Source organism: Camellia sinensis, chromosome 4 (assembly GCF_055761805.1).
Source record: "Camellia sinensis isolate YWXY chromosome 4, ASM5576180v1, whole genome shotgun sequence".
NCBI lineage: Eukaryota > Viridiplantae > Streptophyta > Magnoliopsida > Ericales > Theaceae > Camellia > Camellia sinensis.
Window position 1 is genome coordinate 197,333,639 of NC_138964.1, and position 22,613 is coordinate 197,356,251.

The 22,613-nt window shown below is 40.4% G+C and overlaps 2 protein-coding genes and 1 pseudogene across 2 annotated transcripts; all 3 read right to left on the minus strand.

Moving 5' to 3' along the window:
• Nucleotides 1-795: 795 nt before the first annotated feature.
• LOC145824355 (uncharacterized) lies at nucleotides 796-2,145 on the minus strand. Its single transcript, XM_082923997.1, has one exon. The coding sequence runs from the start codon at nucleotides 2,143-2,145 to the stop codon at nucleotides 796-798; it is 1,350 nt and encodes a 449-aa protein (XP_082780123.1).
• A 1,738-nt stretch (nucleotides 2,146-3,883) lies between these two features.
• LOC145824356 (cytochrome P450 81Q32 pseudogene) lies at nucleotides 3,884-5,002 on the minus strand (annotated as a pseudogene).
• A 1,829-nt stretch (nucleotides 5,003-6,831) lies between these two features.
• Nucleotides 6,832-10,546, minus strand: LOC145788803 (microtubule-associated protein RP/EB family member 1C-like). The gene is made up of 4 exons (XM_082923028.1): nucleotides 10,419-10,546; nucleotides 10,158-10,313; nucleotides 9,942-10,048; nucleotides 6,832-7,271 (listed from the first exon to the last, which is right to left on the minus strand). The coding sequence occupies exons 2-4, from the start codon at nucleotides 10,281-10,283 to the stop codon at nucleotides 7,265-7,267; spliced, it is 240 nt and encodes a 79-aa protein (XP_082779154.1). The 5' UTR covers nucleotides 10,284-10,313; nucleotides 10,419-10,546; the 3' UTR covers nucleotides 6,832-7,264.
• Nucleotides 10,547-22,613: the final 12,067 nt, after the last annotated feature.

Consider the following 22,613-nt stretch of genomic DNA (forward strand, 5'->3'; position numbering starts at 1 on the left):
ATAGGCCGGCATCGAATTGTAGAACTCGATCTTCAACTCTTCGCAAAATCCGCGAAAGAGTTTACCATCAAATTGAGCGCCATTATCCGAGATGAGGGCCTTGGGTATACCGAAACGGGTGATCACGTTTTGCCATACAAACTTCTTCACGTCTTTTTCCCTTATGGTTGCTAGTGGCTCGGCCTCAACCCACTTGGCGAAATAGTCGGTGGCGGCTATGAAGAACTTATGGTTGCCCGGTGCAGCTGGGAGTGGCCCAACAATATCCAGCCCCCAAAGTGACGCCAAGGGAAAGCTATCCTTGGGGCAAGCTCGGTTGACAGTCTTGTAGTCAACGCAGACTCGCCACTTGCCGTTCTTCTTCGGAACAACCACCGTGTTGGATATCCACCGAGGGTATTTCACCTCCTCTATGGCCCCAGCTTCCAACAAATTCTTTACTTCCTCTGCGACCACTTCAGCATGGTGCAAGGCTGAGCGGCGCGTCCTTTGAATGACTAGCCGTGCATTAGGGAAGACATTCAACTGATGACAAATGAAGCTCGGGTCGATGCCAGGCATGTCGTAAGGCGTCCAGGCAAAGGCCTCCAAATTAGAAACCAAGAAGTTGACATAATTCATCCGCTCAGCGCTAGACAAGGATGATCCCAAAAGGAAGAATTTAGTTGGATCGTTCTCGTCAATGCGCACTTCCACCAAATCTTCGACCGACTTTTCCTCGGCCTTTCTTCCTACGTCTTCAAGGACCTCTTTCCCCTCGGGCCCTTCAATCATTTAGACGAACCCTTTGGCCGCTCAACTGCCATTTACCGCAACGAAGCATTGTTTCGCCATCGCCTGATCCCCCCAAACTTCCTCTATTTGTCCGCTCGGTGCCGGAAAGCGCATGACTTGGTGGAAGGTCGAAGCAACTACCTGCATGGCGTGCAGCCATCCCCTGCCTAAGATCAAGTTGTAAGTTGATGGAACTTTAAGCACCCAGAACTCTACTTGCTTTACGACCGATCCCGCTTTGACCGGCAAAATTATCTTTCCGATTGGCCATTCTGGCTGTGAGTTGAAGCCGACCAAAGGCGACGTTGCAGGGGCCAAGTCCTTGTCTTCCAACTTCATTTGTTTAAACGCGTCATAATACATAATTTCTACCGAACTCCCCTGGTTGATCAAGATTCTCTTGATGTCAAAGTCTTTGGCGCAAAGAGTGACCACTAAAGCATCATTGTGCGGCATCTGAACTCTTTCCAAGTCCTTGGTTGAGAATGAAAGGATGTCCCTTTCTTCGGTCTTTCCTTTCTTCACAGCGGGCTGAACGGAGTGCGCTTCCCTTATGTGCTCGGCCTTCTTGATCATCCCTCTCAGCTCGCAAACCCTGGCTGGTTCAATGATACTGTAGATGACGTTGATTACACCTTGCGGGGGCGCTTCTAGGGCGGCCAGGCCGTTTGGCTCGGCTTGGTCCGCTGGCGTGGCCTTGATGCCCCCATCTATGTATTGGTCAAGATGCCCTGCCGCCACCAACTCCTCTAAGTGTTGCTTGAGCAGCAAGCAGTCCTCTGTTCGGTGCCCCTGTTCTTCATGAAAGGTGCAGCGATATTTTGAATTGAAGCCCCTTTGCGCACTCCCCAACTTGGCCGACCAACGGACGAAGGGTTCGCCTCGAATCTCGTCTAAAATGCGGTAGATGGGGATTTTAAACACTGTGGTGATCCTAGTCTGCGCATTCAATTTTCTTTTGGTATCCTCCGCTGCATCACGGGGAGGGTCAGCCCGGTCGTTTCGGCGGCCCTTGTTTCTGTCATCATGGTTTGAACCATGGCGCTGGTCTTTCGACCGGTTGTGTGGGTGGTTATCCTCCTGCCCAACCGAGTGAACTTTCCCCGCAACCCTTCTGTCCGCCGCGACCGGATTAGCCTTCTCAGTCACGGAGGCGACATCATCCTTCACACGAATGTGCTCATTGATCCGCTGCATCAATGACTCTATGGTTGTAGGTTGATGCATCGTGAGTGAATCTCGCAGCCTATGTCCGACTAGGAGACCCCGTTTGTACTGAGTGATCGCCAGATTGGTGGGGCAGTCGAGGATCTCATTGTAAGTTTCCCAATATTTCGCATTGTATGCCTCCAACGAACATCCAGACTCCATCTTGACGCCCAGGAGATGGTCGACCTCCTTCGGCATTTGTGTGTTGGTTTTGAATCTGGTGACGAAGGCTTCCGCTAGTTGCTGCCACCCCTCAATACTCCCCTCCGGGAGCCTTTCGAACCATTTCAAACCCAGCTCTCCCAAGCTTGCTGGGAATATGAGACACATCAAGGCGTCATTCCGTCGGTGTCCAGCCATTACTTGCCGGTAATGGCTCACGTGCATGTATGGATCTGTCTTGCCGTCGTACAAAGTGAACTTTGGCTGGTGGAATCCGGCAGGGAGTGGCGTACTCTCAATCTCTGGAGACAGCGGTGTGGCTGTAAGTCGCGCCAGCTCTTTGTCCACCAGCGCAGGGGCCATCACTTTGGGGGCTGGCATCGCCACTTCCTCACTGTAACGAACTGGAGCGCTTAACCTCTGCAATGCCGGCACTCTCCGAGCCTCCCGACAGCGCGCCCTCTCCTCCAATACATCCCTCAAGTCCCTGGAACGTGTGGAGAAAAAGGATCCCAACGTCGGCGTCGGACGTGAGGAGCGGTACGTGCTGTCGCGAGAGAGGGACCTGCCCTCTCCTTGGTCGGAACCTCCAACTCCATAGTTCTTGGTGATGCAGAGAGAGTGGGTCCTCCCCTGGCGGCGACTGCTGCAACGAGGGGACGGGGTGCGCTCACTGAGGTTGCCCTCTCCAGCAACACCCTTCCCTTTAATCTGGCGTTTCAGCAGCTCCATCTCCGCCGCCATCTTGCGAATGACGGCGTCTTGGTCCCTGAGTTTGTGCTCCAGGCGCTGCGCATGGGACTTCCCCCGGCGTCGGCGGCCCTCAGGACTCTGCGAGCGATCAACACTCCTTTCGCGTTTGTCTCACGCACTTCGCGAGGGAGTCTCTAGGCCCGCCATGGCTGGAATATTCGGAGGACCTTCTCTCAAGCGGACGTACTCAGGTGTGACGCCATCGACGACGGACAGCAGGGCTTCGCCGTTGTTGGCCATGGAAATGGTTGAAGAAGCTTTAAGAACAAGGGTTGAGTATAAAAAACTTCCCACAGACGGCGCCAATTGTACGGGGGCGAAATATCCTCAGCTTTCCGTACTCCTTGTACTCCAAGCTTCTCTTGACGGCGTCTACCTGGTAACACAGAAACGGTGAGCTGCCCGGCAGTGGTGTACCAGATAGGCCCTCCGACGATCAAGTCAGTCCACTTGAAGAAGGAAGGAGAAGACAGATAGAGAGAGAGTATTTTCTTTCTGGGGAAGAAGTTGCATACCTCTAACGTTCGTCCGCCTCCCTATTTCAAGGCTGGCCATGCAGCCTCAAGATTATGCACGCACTACCTCTGCTGTCCTTCTCAAGACAGGTGGCAGTGCTCGCCTCTCACCACCTTACGCGTGTAAAGGCTTATTCCTCTCATCAGTACACGCAGAACTGTCTAACGGTATTGAGGCATGCGTGGAGCAGATGTCCCTTCCCTCGTGCCATTGGCCCAGGTGGCACACCTGACTGCAGTACCACGACCGGCCTATCTCCCACGAAGAACTATCACTACAGGCGCTCAACCGCACTATGCCCCACCGAACTGCCCCTTGGCAAAAGGGTGGCGGGGTGATGCTCATGGGCCGGGCAGGTATTGACCGGTTTATCGTGGCGTACCGGTCGCGAGGCATGCCGGCCTCCGTTCGTTCTACTTTCATCCGAGGTTATCTGGAATCTTCCCATCTCGGCTCACCGGTCAGAGACTCATCCCTCACTTGTCCACAGTTTAGCCCGAGCTATCTGTAGCCCGGTCTCGCCACTTAGCTGTGTGCACCGCCGAATGTTTGCTAGTCGCAGCTCGGCCAGGCTTAGTTCACGCCCGGTCAGCTGATCCTTTAGACCGAGCAAAACAGACCCGTCCAATCTTTGCTCGGCCGTACTAATGGAGCAAATCTCCCCTCTCATAGAGAGTGAGGAGGGGATTTGCTCACTTACCAGGATAAGCCCTCTGATGATTTCATCTGTATAATATTCAGGCTGTGATTCTTGGAACGAAAGCAAATGATCGATCATCGAATTCCTACTCTTATCACCTCTGTGTTCATCGATCAGACCTTGCAAGAACACGTCCATCCTCTTATCAATTCTCTTCAAATTCTTCTCAAAATTCCCATAATCAATCCACCTCAAAACCGGTACGAAATCGTTAGGGTTCGACGCACCTCCATACTTCAATGTCTCGCTCAACAGATCCCGAATCTCCTTCGCCTCCTCGTAATTCTCCAATTCCTCGCCGTAGTATCGCTTTCCGGCGATCATTCTCATGATGATGTTAAAGCTCATCTCCGAAAACTTGGATTTCAATTCAACTTTTGCGAAGTCAGTCGACGAATTTCGATACAGATTTCGGAGGAGAAGCTTGATTTTGTCCATTCGGATCGATGAGAAGGCGTTGAGTCGAGTCGTGGATAAGATTTCGAGCGACATGAGGCGGCGGAGGTTGCGCCAGTAGTTGCCATAGGGGGAGGTGACCATGTTGGTGTAGTTGTAGCCAATATGCTTGCCTCTGATGAGCTGAGGACGGTTGGCTAAGACGACGTCGTTCTTTGTGAAGCATTCCTCTACTGCGGAAGGCGACGAAACCACCACGACGAGACGGGAGCCGAAGCGGAGGGAGAAGACGGAGCCGAGGTTTTGAGAGAGTCGATCGAGAGTTCGGTGGAGAGGTGGTTTGAGGAGGTGGAGGCGACCAATGACCGGAAGAGCCGGTGGGCTCGGTGGGAGGTTACGGCGGCACTGAGGTCTTGATTGTGAGAAGGACTTGAAGGCAACGAAGAGGAGGAGGAGAGAGAGAGATACGTAGTATAGCAAGCTAGCTTCCATGAACGTATATTTTGGTGTGGATTTCTGAACAAGATGATCTGTGCGTTGTTATGTATAGAGATCAGGATCTAACGCACCACAGGAGGAGTAGTGTGGATTGGACATGGAAATTTATAGCCTATGGGATGTGTGGCGCAAAATGATTATGATTGATATATATATATATATATATTTTTTTTTTGCACTAGGACTGTGTACAATATTATTTAATTTGTTAAAATTGTATTGAGTCGTATTAATTTGTACCGTTCTAACTGCCAATCGTTATTTAAATTTTAAAATTTATAATTCGTCAACGGAACCGCTCCACTTCGCTATAGTCAATACATATATATTTTTTAATCTCCAATGAAATATCAATATAAAAATAAATGTGAGAGAGATTTAAGATATGAAATTTATTACAAATTAGTAGTTATATATATAGAATATATTATGTAAAATTATTTTGTACTATATATTTAAAAATTATTATACAAATTAATCTGTTAACCTATCATTTAATTTATAATTTTATCCTCAAATTATTCGAAGCTCACCGCACACACTTAAAAATTTTCATGGGACGCGAGAGAAAGGAAAAAGAAAGTGAGAATTATATATCAATGGGATAATTTTTTTATTTTTATTTTTTACATAAACATAGGAGGGTGTAAGCACACTTACATACTATTACAGAAGCACTTATATTTTATATATTTTTTGTAATTTTTTTCTTATTCCGACTGTGCTGTAATACTGTCACAAAAAACCCCTGAACAAAAATATGAATCCACCGAATTTGTACATTTTTTACAATTGTTTCCGTTTATAGATTGTTGGGAAAATCAGTCAGTTAACAGTTAGAAAATAAAAAACGGAAAATTTCAGTTTATATTTAAAAAATATTTTTAAATTAATGATAAATTTTATAAGCATCAAAAATGTAAAGTCATAAATTTTTTCTTGAATTTATAATTAATTTTTTGAAATACCAGTATTTTTTCAATAAAAAAATCTCATTTTTATGAGTTATAATCTATTTTGTGTTTGCACTAGTTTTCTTTTTTCTTTTTTTTTTTTAATATAAATCTTTCTTGTGTGTCATATTTTAGCATTAGCAAAACTTCTCCATTGGCAGTTAACAAAACATAAATCTATTTTAGGTATGATGTTTTTTTTTTTGGTTTTTTTTTTATATTTTTTATAATATAAGTCTTTCTTGTGTGTTATCACTACAAAAAAATTGACTTTTTGCGACGGTAAAATACCGTCGCTAATACTCCTAATGCCGTCGCTAATACTTTTTGCGACGGCAAAATGACTTTTTGCGACGGCAAGAGGGGGGTCGCAACTACAGGGGTTGCAAAAGAGTTTTTGCGACGGCATTTTTTACCTTTTTGCGACAGCACCGTGCAGTCGCTAATAACGTTTGAAATTTCTTGACTTTTTTGCGACGGCCTTATTTTTACCGTCGCTAAAAATGTTATTTGAGACGGCATAAAATACCGTCGCTAATAGTCTTTTTCTTTAAAAAAAATACTGTTTTTGCAACGGTATAGTGCCGTCGCAAAAAGTATAAAAAATATGAAATTTTCTATTTTTTGCGACAGTGTAATGCCGTCGCAAAAAATATTAAAAAATAATAAAATTTTTATTTTAAATAATAAAATTTCTATTTTTTGCGACAGTATAATGTCGTCGCAAAAAATAAAACCTATAACAAAATTAATAAAAATATTAAAAATTTCTATTTTTTCCGACGGTGGTGCCGTCTCTCACTCTCTAAGAGCTGATTATTTACATTCCATTCACAAAAACATTATAACAGAAAATAAAAATAAAAATTGATCAAACCATCAAATTCAATATTTTACAAAGAATAATTAAACTGTACATGTTCATAGAAGCATATTTAAATTATAAAATTCACCCAAATCCTAAAAAAAATAAAATAATAAAATAAAATCTAAAATTCACCAATCAGCACATTGGATATTTAAATGCTCTTACAAAAAATAAAAAAATAAAAAATTTCCAACAAGATCTCAATTTTGAGTTACTTCTAGAATCAGATCTTCCCCTCGGCAAAATTTATCCTTTTGACCTACAAATAAATAGATAACAGTTGCAAATTATAATCTTTTGGAGAAACCAACTATTTAAACACCAGTAATGAAGACAATGAAAACTGTGGAAAGAACACTTACGTTGTCATCAGGAACAACTGCATATCTCTCAGAGTAAACTTTAATCGGGTCTACTAGTTTTTCTGTGACATCACTATCTCCTGAACATCACAAAGAACAAACCAAAGTTAACACCAATATTTCACTATCACATCATCATCAATTATTATCATTCAATTATAGATTAAGGTATACTTAGTTTCATGTATCATTCAGCTCCAAGGCACTAAACTAACAATGTGATCTCATCAAATATATGCTATATGTTGTAAATTCATGCATGAGCAACGATTATATAAATTTTGCACATGAAAGGAAAAATAATAATACAATCACCTAGGTTTGCCTAGGGTCTTGGGTGCTCTACTGAATTTTCTACAATATCCCCCACCAAAATCCGTAGGTAAGGCTACACATACACCTAGACCCGATCCATACCACAGAGCATCATTATAGAGCACATTGGTGGATCTTCATATAATAAGAAGGCAAAGACTGATTATAACATGGGAAAAATCAGCTCATCTAAGAACCTAAACTTAAAACTTCCTTACCTTCAATAAATCTCATGGCACAACCAGTAAATGATGTATATGCACATATTTATTGGTAACAAAACTTAGTGATTCAATTGGTATTTTTTTGTGGAAATAAGGGGAGATTTGAAAGAATTTCTTAAGTTGAAAGAGAAAAAAAAAAAAAAAATTACTTTGTTTGGTTTTGAGTTTTTCAAAAACTGGTTTTGAGTTTTCAATTGGTATTTTTTTGTTTTTCGTAAATTTTTTAATATTTGGTCAATTTTTATTTTTATTTTTAGATACATCTAATTTAAATGTACTTAAAATTTAAAATATTTGTGAAGAAACTTTTTTGAAAAATAATAAATACAAAAAAATATAAAAATATTCTAATTTTTTGTATTTAGTGAATTGCTTAAAGATTTTGTTTTAATACAAATTTTGTACTTTTTAAGTATATTTAAATTAGATGAATTTTAAAAGTTAAAAAAATGATTAAAATATAAAAAATGTTCAATAAAAAAAATATACATTGAAAACTCAAAATTTGTTTTTGAAATCCTCTTGTTTGGATAAGTAGGAAAAAATAATAATGATTTTATTTCATCAAAACAACCTTTCTTGATGTCGTTTTCTTTTTTTTATTTCTTTTGTATTTAGATAGATAATTTTAGCATTATATTATATATTTAAAAAATAAATAAATTACCTATACAGAAAAATCTTGAGTGTGCATTGTACACCACATACAACTTTACACAATATTACATAAATTTTCATGAACTTACATAAGTAGTTTCACAAAAAGATGTAAGTTTAATACAAATTCGTATAATTCTTATACTTTCCATTTTGTATCATTTTAATTATCAAAATCAAAATAAAAAAATTTATGAAATACAAAATAAAAATAATTCTTATACTTTCCATTTTCCATTAGATTTTTTAATAGAAGAAAAAGGTCCACTTATGATTATTTAATTAAACACTGTTTACCAATTGAGTCAAAGCCATGGAAGAAGCATCACAACAACTCCATCATGTTCATGTTGTTAACTTAAACAAGAAAATTAGAGAGAAAAGAAAAGAAAAGAAAAGAAAAGGAAAAAAAGGTAAACGCAAGAAAAGAAAGTCCAAACCACATCTTGGGTTAATACTACTTGACTAAAACAAAACAAAGTTGAATTTGGGCTCTGCATCATCAAGTATGAAATCATACTTTTGTTTCATACAAATTTGTGGGCTAAAGGTCCTACTGTACCTTATATATTTGTTGCCAAACATCACCTGTGTTGGTCTATTATAAACGTGAAGGCTCTTTTGGACCACAACGAAAGTCATAAATGCACCACATATATAATAAAAATACATGATCTAATCCATTCTAAATCCATTCACAAATAGCTGTTTTCATTGTAATCTGATTTCATTGTAATTTGATGCATAAGGCAATACCAAACTTTGTAAATGCCTTATACTCACCTTGAAAATCCTCGCAGTGTGGCAGGGGTCTGGTTTCTCAAATGTGTGTAAGAGATCAGGAATGGATGTTTTGCAAACTGCAATTTAAAAATAAGCAAAAATTTCATTAAAAGAATCATATGATGCTCATCCCTTGTCTCTTGGTAATTAATTTTCATTTGTGTTTTATTGTAATTAACAGGAAGAGATAATTTTCATTGCTCTTGGTTCATCATCAGCATTATGCTTGGACTATTCCTCATTGCTCTTGGTTCTACCATGCCAAGTTTTCCCTCTTCCCCTTGTATATAAATTAGCTAAAACAAAACAAAGCCACATATCATAGACACTAAAAATGAGAACCTACTCAATTCTTGTTTAAGGTCCTTAGCGAGACTGAGATTGAGACTCCTATAATCTAGGGATTCTGGATACAAACTAATTTTTTTTGTTTGAAACAAATTTGTTTAGTCAAGAGGCTCAAAACACCAAGTTAGGCTGCCAATTAATTCAAAGCAAGCAGTTGAGTCGATACTGGTATCAGGCTGCCAATTAATCCAAATTCATTGTCTCCACAAACTCGTACATTGTAGAAATATGATCAGATTTCAGATTACACAGTAGAAATATGTAAACTGCTATTAAAGATTTGTGTACGATGAACCATCTTCTTCAAAGACCCAATTACACCAGAAACGGACTACATTTCTCTATGGGTTTTGCAGAATAAACAAGAAAGCACAAAAATGCTCAGACAAATTCATAGAGGAAAGAAACAGGGTTGAAATGTACCTGTACAGAACCCCTCCACTAACCGAATCACAGTACCGCTTCATCCATTGCATAAACTCCAGATTATCCAAGGGCCTTCCTTTCACTAATTTGTTCACCTCAATGTGCTGTACCCACATTACACAAGCAATCAAAAAAATAATAATAATAATTAAATTAAAGATATGAAACCCTAGTATAAAAACAAAGAGAAATTGGGGGTGAACAAAATGAAACCTTGGTAATCTTCATTTTGTTAAAGACATCTTGAAGAACTTTGTAGTTCTGAATCATCTCGTACTCGTTCTTGGCATCGAAGTTGACTTTGTGCATTGGCACGATTCCGGGATGAGCCGCATCCATCAACTGGCAGTGAACCGCACCGGAACCTGCCTGAAATCAACATATCCAAACCAAACAGTAGTTCATTTTACAAAAATAAACCATAAAAAATGAAAAGATTAGGGTTTTGGAAGAGAGAGAGAGAGAGAGACGTACCCATTTGTGAGAGTTTAAGAAGGCCGTGGATTTGGTAGCTGAAGAAGGAAGGGGCGGATGAGAAACGTATGGGTTCGGCGAGAACCCGATTGGGGATTTTGGTTGAACAGATTGGGGATTTGGGGGGGAGGGGGAGGGGGGAGCGGGAATGGAAAGAGGGAGGGGGGGAACCGGGCGGGAATGAAAAGGGGGGGGTTGGAAATTTTTTTGGATTTTTTTTTTATTTTCATTACAAATAAATATTTAAATAATAAATTTTTTTTTTTTTTTTTGCAGCAAAAGATATCATTGCTTAAAAAAATTATTTTTTATTAAAATAATTTTTGTTATAATTAATGAATTTTTATTTTTATTTTTTCATTTTGTAAGGTTGAAAATTTATTTGTTTCATATTTATTTTAATGAATAAAAAATTATTATTATTTTTTTATTTGGTAGAAGTAGGGATAATATTGATGGGTGGTGAGAGAGAGATGAGTGAGAGACAGATAGAGAAGAGAGATAGAGAGAGAGAAAGAGAGACAGACAGATAGACAGAGACAAAGTGATGAGTGAGAGAGAGACAAAGTGGTCGCTAAAAGTGCATTTTCTTGTAGTGGAGAGCTCGGTAAATAGAGAAGAGATGAGGGAGAGAGTGAGCAAGGTGAACACAATGGGAGAGAGAGACAAGCAGACAGACAGACACATAGAGAGAAAGAGAGAGAGAGAAGAGCGAAAGACAGACAAACAAACATAGAGAGAGAAAGAGAGAGAGAAGAGTGATAAGTGAGAGAGAGACAAAGAGAAAGAGATATAGAGAAAGATATAGGGAGACAGAGAGAGAAACAGATAGAGAGAGACATATAGAAAAATAAGAGAAACAATAGATGAGTGAGGGATAGACAGAGTGAGAGAGAAAGAGAGCAAAAAAAGATGATCGAGAGAAAGACATAGAAAAAGAGAGAGACGAAGAGAGAAAAAAGATGAGCGAGAGAGACGGATAGAGAGATAGAGAGAAGATAAATGAGCAAGAGAGAAGAGAGATAGAGAGATGAGAGAGATAGAGACAAGAGAGATGAACGAGAGACAAAGAGAGAGAGAGAAAGAGAAAGAGACAAAGACAAAGACTGACAGACAGAGAAGAGTGATGAGTGAAAGAGAGAAGAGAGATAATATTTTGTGGTAGAGAAGAGGAACCGACAGTAGTGGTGAAGGTGGTGGATAAGAGATGATGGTGGTGGTGGTGGTGGTGGTGGTGGTGGTGGTGATGACAAAGGAGATTAGTGGTAAATTTGTGGTAGTAGTAGAGTAGATGGAGTAGCAGGGGTGAAAGAGAGGTAAAGGTAGTAGTAGTAGTGGTAGTGGTGGTAGTGAAGTGCTGGCGATGGTAGTAGTAATGGTAGTCGTAGAGGTGAAATGGCGACCGTGGTGGTAGTGGTGGTAGTGAAATGGCGTTTGCAGTAGTGGTGAAGGTGGTAGAGGAGATGAGTGGTGAGAGAGAGAGATGAGTGAGAGGCACACACAAAGAGAGAGAGAAAAGAGATGAGAGAAGAGATAGATGAATGAAAGACACAGAGAGAGAGAGACAAATAGACAGACAGAGAGAGGAGAGTGATGAATGAGAGAGAGAAAGAAAATAGAGAGAAAAAGATAAAAAAATTGGTGAAAAGATATAGACAAATAGAGAGACAGAAAGAGAAAAAAAAAAGAGCGAAAAGAGATAAACGAGAGAGAGACAGAAAGAGATGAGCGAGAGAGAAAAAAAAAAGAGAGAGACAGAGAGACAGAGAGAGAAGATAGATGAAAGAGATAAAGAGAAGAGAGATGGACGAGAGACACAGAGAAAAAGAGAGACAGACAGACAGACAGACAGAGAAGAGTGATGTGTAAGAGAGAGAAAGAGAAGAGAGACAAAGACACAGAGAGAAAGAGAGAGACGAACAGACAGAGAAGAGAGATGAGTGAGACAGAGACACATAGAGAAAGGGAGAGATAGACAGACAGAGAAGAGTGATGAGTAAGAGAGGAAAAGAGAAGAGAGACAGAGACAAAGAGATAGGAAGATGAAAAAATGGGTGAAAAGAGAAATGTTCAAAAGAGTAAGACGACGTCATTTATAGTGGATCGATAAATCGAGAAGGAGCTCGATAAATAGAGAAGATGGGAGTAAGAGAGTGAGCAAGGCAAACATAGTGAGGGAGAAATAGACAAATAGACAAGTAGAGAGAGAGAGAGAGAGAGAAGAGTGCCGAGTAAGAGAGAGACAGGGAGAGAGAGATAGACAGAAAAAGAGATAGAGAGAGCAAGAGAGAGAGAGAGAGAGATAGAGATAGAGATAGAGGGAAAGATAGAAAAAGAGAGAGAAACAACAGATGAACGAGAGATAGACAAAAAGAGAGAGAAATAGAGCGAAAAGAGATGAGCGAGAGAGAGACACAGAAAAAGAGAAAGACAGAGAGAGAAGAGAAATGGACGAGAAAGATAGAAAGATAAAAGAGAGAGAGAAAAGAAATGAGAGAGATAGAGAGAAGAGAGATGAGCGAGAGAGACAGAGAGAGAAAACAGATGAGAGAGATAGAGAGAAGAGAGATAGGCGAGAGACATAGAAAGAAAATGAGAGAGAGAAACAGACAGACAGAGAAAAAAGAGTGATAAGTGAAAGAGATAAAGAGAAGAGAGAGAGATAGAGACAGAGAGACATGAAGATGAAAAAATGTATGAAAAGAGAAATGTTATATCAAAAGAGTAAGAAGACATTGTTTTTTTAATTTTTTTTTGCGACAGAAAAAAGTACTAGAATTTATTCAAACCATTTTGTGACTGTATATATATGAAACTGTCTCAAAACAACAATCACTATGCTAGGTTAGAGTTTTCCAAAAACTCTTTTGAGAAAATTATACTTTCTTGTGTTTCCGTGTTATATTGTTTTTACTGAATTTTTTTAATATTTTAAGTATTTTTTTTTAATTTTTAGACACACCTAACATAAATACACCTAAAAATTTTAAAAATTGTAAAAAAAATCTTTTAAAAATTCACTAAATATCAAAATACAATAATTCAATACTTTTTTTTATATTTTTATGTATTTATTAATTTTTAAAAATATTTTTTCATAATTTTTTTTTTAGATACATCTAAGGTGCATCTAAAAAAAATATTCAAAATTTTAAAAATATTCACTAAAAATTAACAAAAAACACGAAAGTCACTTTTTGCGACGGCAGAATATGCCGTCTCAAAAAAGTAGAGTATTTGCGACGGCACCAAATGCCGTCTCAAAAAAGCAGAGCATTTGCGACGGCACAATTTGCCGTCTCAAAAAAGTAGAGTATTTGCGACGGCAGAAAATACCGTCGCAAATGCTCTTATTTTTTGAGACAGCAAATTGTGCCGTCGCACATGCTCTGCTTTTTTGAGACGGCAAATGGTGCCGTCGCAAATATTCTGCTTTTTTGAGACGGCATTTTCTGCCGTCGCAAAAAGTGACTTTTTGAGACGGCAAGTGTGCCGTCGCAAATAGTCCCGTCTCATATACCCACTTTTCTTGTAGTGTATATTTTAGGATTTGGGATGGCTTATTGTGCGCAACTGCTACTGTTGTGCAATTTTTTTGGTTCATTCCATGATCCATTTTGATAATTCGAACTATTAATTTTTTAAACTATATTGAGTAAAACATATCTATAAAAATAAGTTGATTGGATACTAATAGCTCTTTCATCAAATCATATATATATTTTAAAAAAAAATGAATGCTTTGGTATATTTTGAGAACTAGCTATTTTAATTAATTTTTGGGTATTATACTTACACCCTCTGAAGTTTGGATTTGATACATATCATCTCCTGACGTTTAAAAAATTTTACTATCCCCCCCTGACATTGTAATTATTTCGACCGAATGAAGATATTGAATTTATGCATTCTCTCTCTTCTTGTTTTGTTTTACTTCTCTCCCTTTCTTTTTTTCCTTCTTTTTTTTTTCTTTCCTTTGTTTTACTTTTTTTTATTTAATGTAATTTCTTCTATATTTTTACTAGGAGTTGTTACTTTTTATATAAGTAGGGGATTTGTAAAATAAAACTATTAACTACAAGGGGTGAGAATGTAATTTTTAAAACTTCAGAAAGTGCGATGAAATTGGACCAAACTTCAGAGGTATCAATGTAATTTACACTTAATTTTTTTTATAAAAAGGTGTAAAAAAAATAGAAAGCATAATTAATTATTTTAATGACATTTTAACTAAAATAAACTATTACCAAACTTAAGTCAATTTGAATTATAAAATATAAAAATAATTTAATGAAAGGCTATCCACATTCAATTAACTCAATTTTTTTTTTATTTAAAAATCCCATATTTTAGGATAGGACACCTTGTTAATTTAATGAAAGGCTATCCAAGTTAATTTTTGTTATTGGGAAATGTGTATGCATAGGACTCCTTAATGTTTGAGATTGACTTGATCGTTAGTTTTCTGTTGTTTTTTTTAATGATTTTTTTTTTTTTTTAATATAAGTTTTATGCTTCAGCTCTTAGGTCTTATTTATCAATTATATATTTTAATAAAAAAATTAAAATATTGAGAGGATAATTTATATAGAAATTGGGCCGAACTATGTAAATAGGCCGTTGTGGGCCTTAGGGCGAAGGGATGAGTAAAAAAGCCGTTAAAGTTACTCCGATCTCAAAGAAGTTAGCCCGGTCACCATACTAAATCTTATATCGGTTAAGGCGCAGTATGGTTAGTTCGGTCTAAAAGCCTTGCTAGAAGTTAGATCGGTTTAAACTTAACACTGTTGACATAGGAGGAACTGGGGTAAGAACATTGAAGATAGAACCGAACTAACGATAGTTCGGTCTACTTTGTGGCTCGGCGTGATCATGATTACTTCAGTCATATTGGAGTTCGGCCATGGTAAAAACCATCTCACTTGGTTTAAGCAGTGAGGGGGTGTTGAAGGATAAGCATTATCTTTCAGGAGTATGAATTCTAGGAGGACTCTACATGGAGAAGTAAGAGTCCTACTTGGATTGTGCCACACGGAACCTATAAAAGCTCACAAACATCACCTATGGAGAGGTAACACACAACTTTGATACACAGAGCTTTCTGTCTACTTGTCTATTTTGCTGACTTAGGCATCGGAGGGTTTTCCGGCACACACCTGCCGGCTAGCTCACGTTTGTGTTTTCAGGGAGTAAAGCGACGACGTTTGGAGGAACGCAGACTTGATCAATAAGATTATACGAGAAGGTTTATTTCTTTCCCGTACAATTGGCGCCGTCTGTGGGAAAAACAGACAGGACAAAACTTCTTGATCAAGCTTTACCTCTTTAGGAACAATGGCACACAATGAAGATTTACCACAGTCCGCCATCGACGGGCAAACACCAGATGGGGGTGCAAGGCGTGAAGGACTACCTTCTATCCCTCGTATGGCAGACTTGGAGCCCCAGCGACATAACTCCAGGAGGGATTCTAAGGGGAGGCGGACTAACAGTCCCCATCACTCTCATTCACAAAGTCCTGACAGACAAAGACGAAGGATTGATCCTCAAGTTCTGGAGGACCGCGTGAAAGAGCAAGACGAATTAATAAGGAAGATGGCGGCGGACATGGAGGTCTTGAACCGCCAGATGAAGGGAAAAGGAGTGGCGACAGGAGAGGGGCGCAAAAACAAGACGCCCCCTCGCTGCTCAGAAGACCATGGAAGGCATTCCACACCATCACAAGCAGAGAGTAGAAGCCTCAGGACAGGCGATACCCAGTCTAGAACCTCCAGAACTCGTTACTTCAGGTCTGAGAGAATGAGATCATTGAGGTCTTACACAGAGGGAAGTACTTACCGACCCTCACACTCGCACCAAACATCATCCAAACAGACGGAGTTGCCCAGATCATCCGATTTGCGGATCATGCTGGAAGAAAAGGCACGATGGAAGGAGGACATGTCACAACCCAAACCTGGCCCTATGGGTTTAACACCGTAACCGGCCAGTAATCCGAGATTACCGAAGGCCTGCAGAACAGTAGAACAGTAAAACAGAGTCCAGGGCCTGGCGGAAGCCAAAACAGTAAATGAATAGTGTCCAATGAGCTGTGACAGTCTGTATGCAAAAAGACTTTTCATACATATAGACATAATCAGTACAGAACAGTATGCACAAAATGTACAATCATTCAGACTAGGGACTCAACCCTTTACATCACAGTACAATAAGCATTCGGTCTATACAAAACAGTAAGACAGTATAGAAGGGGGAATTGCAAAACACCCCTAAGCCTTCACAAGATAGGCTCGGAACCTCGCAGTGAGGCACGGTAGTTGGCTTGACAAAACTGGAGTAACCCTGACGCTCCTAGCCGCGGTCTGGTGCCTGAACACCTACATATATATATGAGCAGTGAGCTAAAGCCCAGTGAATAACATAATGCGTAAAGGGGTTAAGAATGAATGTCCTTATAGTAATTAAAACAGTTCATTAAATCAGTATTTCAGTCGTTCAGTCAGTACAGTCATATGTGGTACACCCATTAGCATAACAGTACAGTAAACAGTAGGTCTTAAAAGACCGAACAGTAATGATGGCCATCAATCAGTAAACAGTAGTGGTTCCACAAGGGAACCGACAGAGATCTCTGTAACAGTAACAGTAAACAGTAGGTGCTAAGGATGCCACAATACAGTTCAGAAGATAGGACATACATTCATTCAGTAAACAATATCAGTTCAGTAAACAGTTCAGTTCAGTATTCAGAAGATAATCATTTGAACATATCTTTACACAATTGTTACTCACAGAGTTTGAGCTACAGTATGCTAGAGCGTGCCTCCCCAGTCGCCAACCCTACACAGTTAACAGATTGAACACACTAAGCTACACAGCTGGGAAAGATTAATGCCTCGGTGTGTTCTACATCTATATCCTCAATAAGATGTCTTAAACTAGGCCTAAGAATGCCTAGGATGAGATGAGGATGCAAAGATGTGATCAGAAAACAGTTTCAGGAGTTTTCAGAAAAACAGAGTCCCGCTCGAGCTCAGGTTTCCCCGCTCGAGCGGTCATGCAACAAAGGTACACGCTCGAGCATCAAATATCCCGCTCGAGCGTACTGTAAAAGTACTGGATAGGTGAAATCTCCGCTCGACGGACGCTCGACTCCCGCTCAAGCTTAAGACACATGACTCCGCTTGAGCGCCCAATCCTCCGCTCGAGCGGACTGTAAAACAGTGCAGAGAAAATACTAGATGTTCGGATTCTACGCTCGAGCGTCACTTAACCCGCTCGAGTGGGAGTGCAGAATCTGGAAATTCCAGATTGCACCTCCAAGCTCAAACTCAAGCTCAAAAGCATTAAAACCAATCCTCTTGGGCCCATTTTCTGGAAAACATTTGTAAACACATAGAATAACATGGTTCAAAGCTCAATTTGAGAAATCAAAGCCCAAGGGTGTTTAATTCAAACTCAATTTCAAACCATTTTTCAAGAGCAAGATGAACATGCAACATGCATGAATTTTAAACAACTTTGGAGCTCAATTTGATGCTCTAAGGAGCCAATTGATCCAAAAACAAGTTGAAAACATGGACCATTACAAAACTATGGACATGCATGTAACAATTTGCCATGAACTCAACTCAAAATCCAACAATTCAAACATGCATGCATGAATTATGCTCTATATCAACATGTATGAACTAAAACATGACTTAGCTCTACAATTTAACATGGACCATGCAAGAATTAGCTCAAACACAAGAATGAGAAGATGAAATCCTTACCTAAGTCTTGAATTAGGAGACTGTAGACGTCCCCGAACGCCCCGGGAGGGTTAGTCCCGTTCTGTTCATTTGGGGTCACTACAGCTCGGACTCTTTAATGTCACGGTTCCTAATCTGAACCAAAGAGTCCAAATCCGGCAAATCGTTTTGAGAAACTGATTTTTTGAAAAAGTAGTGCCAAATATGGACTGCTTTGCCAGATACAGAGTCGCCACCTAAATATTTTTATTTTGGGAAATTTAGGAAACCCTGACTCGGTGCCAAGAGGCCACGTGTCCGTCATCACCAAAGTTGCCTCGGCTCGGGAACTTGGGTACGATTGGGGAAGGTCACTTCGTGAGCACCCCCGCTCGCCCGGTCATAGACCGGCCTCTACTAACCATGATATCTAGTTTTGAAAACATTGTGAGTTCTTATTCCGGTTTATTAGCCTAGGTTACTATGTGATGCACACAGCATACAAATATAGACCGAGTCGCCTGAATTGGAACAAAACATTTCATGCTTGTTTTTGAAAATGGTTTGCTACCCGCAGGTAGGCTTGAAACATTTGATGATTTATTCCAATTCAGATAACCCAACCTTCACCCACAGGCATTCATGCAGGTATATCAGATAAGCACATAGCATCATGGTAAGCATGCTATTCATGGCAGCACTCACACGCATGCAAGGATGCTAAAGCATAAAGCTTACCGAGTACTCCAAGCTAAAATAGAAATTTCATTAGAAATCATGCATGATCCTAAGTATACAGAAATGCCTAATGCAACACATGCAAAATGCAACTATAGCAGGCTCGGCTATTCTAAGATGGCATATGGAATGTTACAACTATCATGTATTCAACTTTGAAATTGAAAATACAATGCAGTTAGTATGATGCGCCGAGCCCGGTGCGTGCAATACAGATGAATGAATGCAAACATGCTGTCATACTGTATGCTAATTTAAATATGCCCTAATCTAACCATCATAAGCGGATAAATAAAAGGGAGAAAGACGTGGGGTTGGAAGACATACATCACACTCACGCACACTTATTACAGTTGTGCCCTCGCGCAGAGGATCCGAATAAATATACAGTCCAAATATTACAGTCCCGAATAAAAGAATATTACAGTCCAAAATATTACAGAATCCTAATTAATTAATGAATTAACTAAGAAAGCAAATAAAACCGGCGTGCAAGCCAGGGACTGCTTCGCTTCTGATGGATGATGCATGTCCGGATTGTCTTGCGCGGAAATCCACCGGAATGCCCCAATTAGCCTCTGTTTACACCTGTTCTTGAAATGCGTGCCAAGCCCCAAAAGGTTGCTGATTCTTCGTTTTGCTGCAACAGAGAGCAGGAAAGGGCATAGCAATGTATTTGCACAGATATATGCATGTCTCGATCCTCGTGCCACCAATCACACATACCGAGGCATGATGGCCGAAGAGTCGAAATGCACAACTCAATATAGGATGAATGCACATGAAACTACAGCTAAAACCTAACTCCATCATGGATAATCCGGAGTGTCGGTGACTGGGGAATTGAGACACATTCCGTCACTCGGAGTACGAAATGTACCTCGTTTCCCGTGCCTGGGCTAACTCCTATCCCGAACACGATGCGATATGCATGATATGCATGAAATGCAACTAAGATACAATCCTAACATATACAATGCTATGGAATGACATGCCTCGAAATGCGTGCACACGGGCACGCAAATCGAGAAAATGACAGAATGCAATCTAAGATACAACCTAGTATGCACTATGCTATGAAAATGAGAGGCCTCGAAATGCGTGCACACGGGCACGCAAACCGAGGCAATGGTATATGCAATGAAAATGAGGTGCCTCGAAATGCGTGCACACGGGCACGCAAACCGAGGAAATGACAGAATGTTATGAAAATAAGGTGCCTCGAAATGCGTGCACACGGGCACGCAAACCGAGGCAATGACGGAATGCGATGAAGTGAGGTGCCTTGAAATGCATGCACACGGGCACGCAAACCGAGGAAATGACAGAATGTTATGAAAATGAGGTGCCTCGAAATGCGTGCACACGGGCACGCAAACCGAGGCAATGACGAAATGCTATGAAATGACATGAAAACATGATATGGGCTTATACCAACATGAGTGAGCCTCAGCCACACTCACATAGGATGCCGGCAGATAAAAAAGGGGTGCCTCGAAATGCGTGCACACGGGCACGCAAACCGAGGCAATGACGGAATGCTATGAAATGACATGAAAACATGATATGGGCTTATACCAACATGAGTGAGCCTCAGCCACACTCACATAGGATGCCGGCGGATAAAAAAGGGGTGCCTCGAAATGCGTGCACACGGGCATGCAAACCGAGGCAATGGCGGAATGCTATGAAATGACATGAAAACATGATATGGGCTTATACCAACATGAGTGAGCCTCAGCCACACTCACATAGGATGCCGACGGATAAAAAAGGGGTGCCTCGAAATGCGTGCACACGGGCACACAAACCGAGGCGATGGCAAAATGCTATGAAATGACATGAAAACATGATATGGGCTTATACCAACATGAGTGAGCCTCAGCCACACTCACATAGGATGCCGGCGGATAAAAAAGGGGTGCCTCGAAATGCGTGCACACGGGCACGCAAACCGAGGCAATGGCGGAATGCTATGAAATGACATGAAAACATGATATGGGCTTATACCAACATGAGTGAGCCTCAGCCACACTCACATAGGATGTCGGCGGATAAAAAAGGGGTGCCTCGAAATGCGTGCACACGGGCACGCAAACTGAGGCAATGGCAAAATGCTATGAAATGACATGAAAACATGATATGGGCTTATACCAACATGAGTGAGCCTCAGCCACACTCACATAGGATGCCGGCGGATAAAAAAGGGGTGCCTCAAAATGCGTGCACACGGGCACGCAAACCGAGGCGATGGAAAAATGTGATGAAATGATATGGAAACGATAGCAATCATTCTAATGGAATTTCAGCAGTAAAATATGGGGGAAAACAGTCCCGAAATGAGGCGAAATGACATGAAATGCATGGAATTGTCCCGAAATGCGAATTTAGGCACCCGAAATGACCTATAGCTATGCCAAACATGCACAATATGGACATGAAATGCAAAGGCAGAAGCTAGACAGTCCCAAAAAATGCACTTTCACAGTTATAAACATGGCCAAACAGCAAGCATAGGTATGGCAAAAAAAGCATGCAAGAATAGGGGCCAAAAGAGGGGTAATGAAGCAAGTGATATAAGCAAAACCCAAACTGAAAATTTTCCTTCTACAACACTGAAGAGGGACCAAAAATATGAATATTTACAGTATATGGAAGCCTCAAAATCAGTATAAAAACATGCTAAAAATGTGATGCAAAATAAGGCTCAAAAGTGGCTATAACATGAGGTATGCAAAATAATCATCAAACAGCCAAAGGCCCTTAATAAAACATGTAGAATGGACCAAAATAAGCACTTTTCCAGAACTGTAAAATGGCCAAAAACAAAAGCATGGTAGGCTAACTAAACATGCAAGAATGGGGAATAAAAGAGGGATATAACATGAAGTGACCTATGGAGGCCCCAAACCATGAAAGGACCTAAATGAAACATGAAGAATGGACCAAGATAAGCACCTTTTCAGAACTGTAAAACGGCCAAAAACAAAAGTATGATAGGCTGCCATTGCATGCAAGAATGGGGAAGAAAAGAGGAATATAAAGGTAGGTACAACATGGAAGTCCCAAATGGTGTTGAGCCCTTCTTCAATGTTGAAGAGGGGCTCAAAATAAGCCTAATATTAGTTTACAACATGCTCGAAAACAGATTGCTCATGGGTCAAAAATAGCATGCAAAACTATGACATACAAGAGGATCAATGAAGCAAGTGTGTCATGGAGGGCTCAAACAGGGTTGAGCCCTTAATGAAAAGTGAAGATGAGCTCAAAAGAAGGCCCTTTTCAGTTAGGGCCGGAGCTTGAAACAAAAAGAAAGTGAGGCTTACAAATGGATCAAGAAAAAGGGTCAAAGTGAAGAAAAGGTTACTCACACTTGAAGACTCAAACTTTTGTTGCTTCTTGGATCAATTTGCAGCTTCTTTGGCCTTTGAGAAACCTTCCTTGTTGCTGGAAATGAGGTGGTGATGGTAGAGCTTGGTGGTGTAGAAGGAATGGAGCTTAGGGACTTAGAGTTTTTTAAGAAAATGAGAGGGATAAAGATGGAGTTGTGTATGGATGCTTGAAGGTGAAGTTTTCTAACCCCAACAAAGGATATATCTTGCTTGCTATATAGGCCAAAAAGGGGGTGTAAAGGTGGGGGAAAAGGAGAGTAACTTTCCCCCACAAAATATCCCCCGGATAAAGATCTTTTCTGGGGGATAAAGCCCCACAGCTGTAAAGGGAA

Bases quoted from the DNA above. Each gene is read 5' to 3' on its own strand.
- LOC145824355 (XM_082923997.1), bottom strand. From the start codon at position 2,145: ATGGAGTCTGGATGTTCGTTGGAGGCATACAATGCGAAATATTGGGAA.
- LOC145788803 (XM_082923028.1), bottom strand. From the start codon at position 10,283: ATGGATGCGGCTCATCCCGGAATCGTGCCAATGCACAAAGTCAACTTC. The intron at 10,049-10,157 runs GTTTCATTTTGT...ATGTGGGTACAG, and splicing joins ACAAAATGAAGATTACCAAG to CACATTGAGGTGAACAAATT.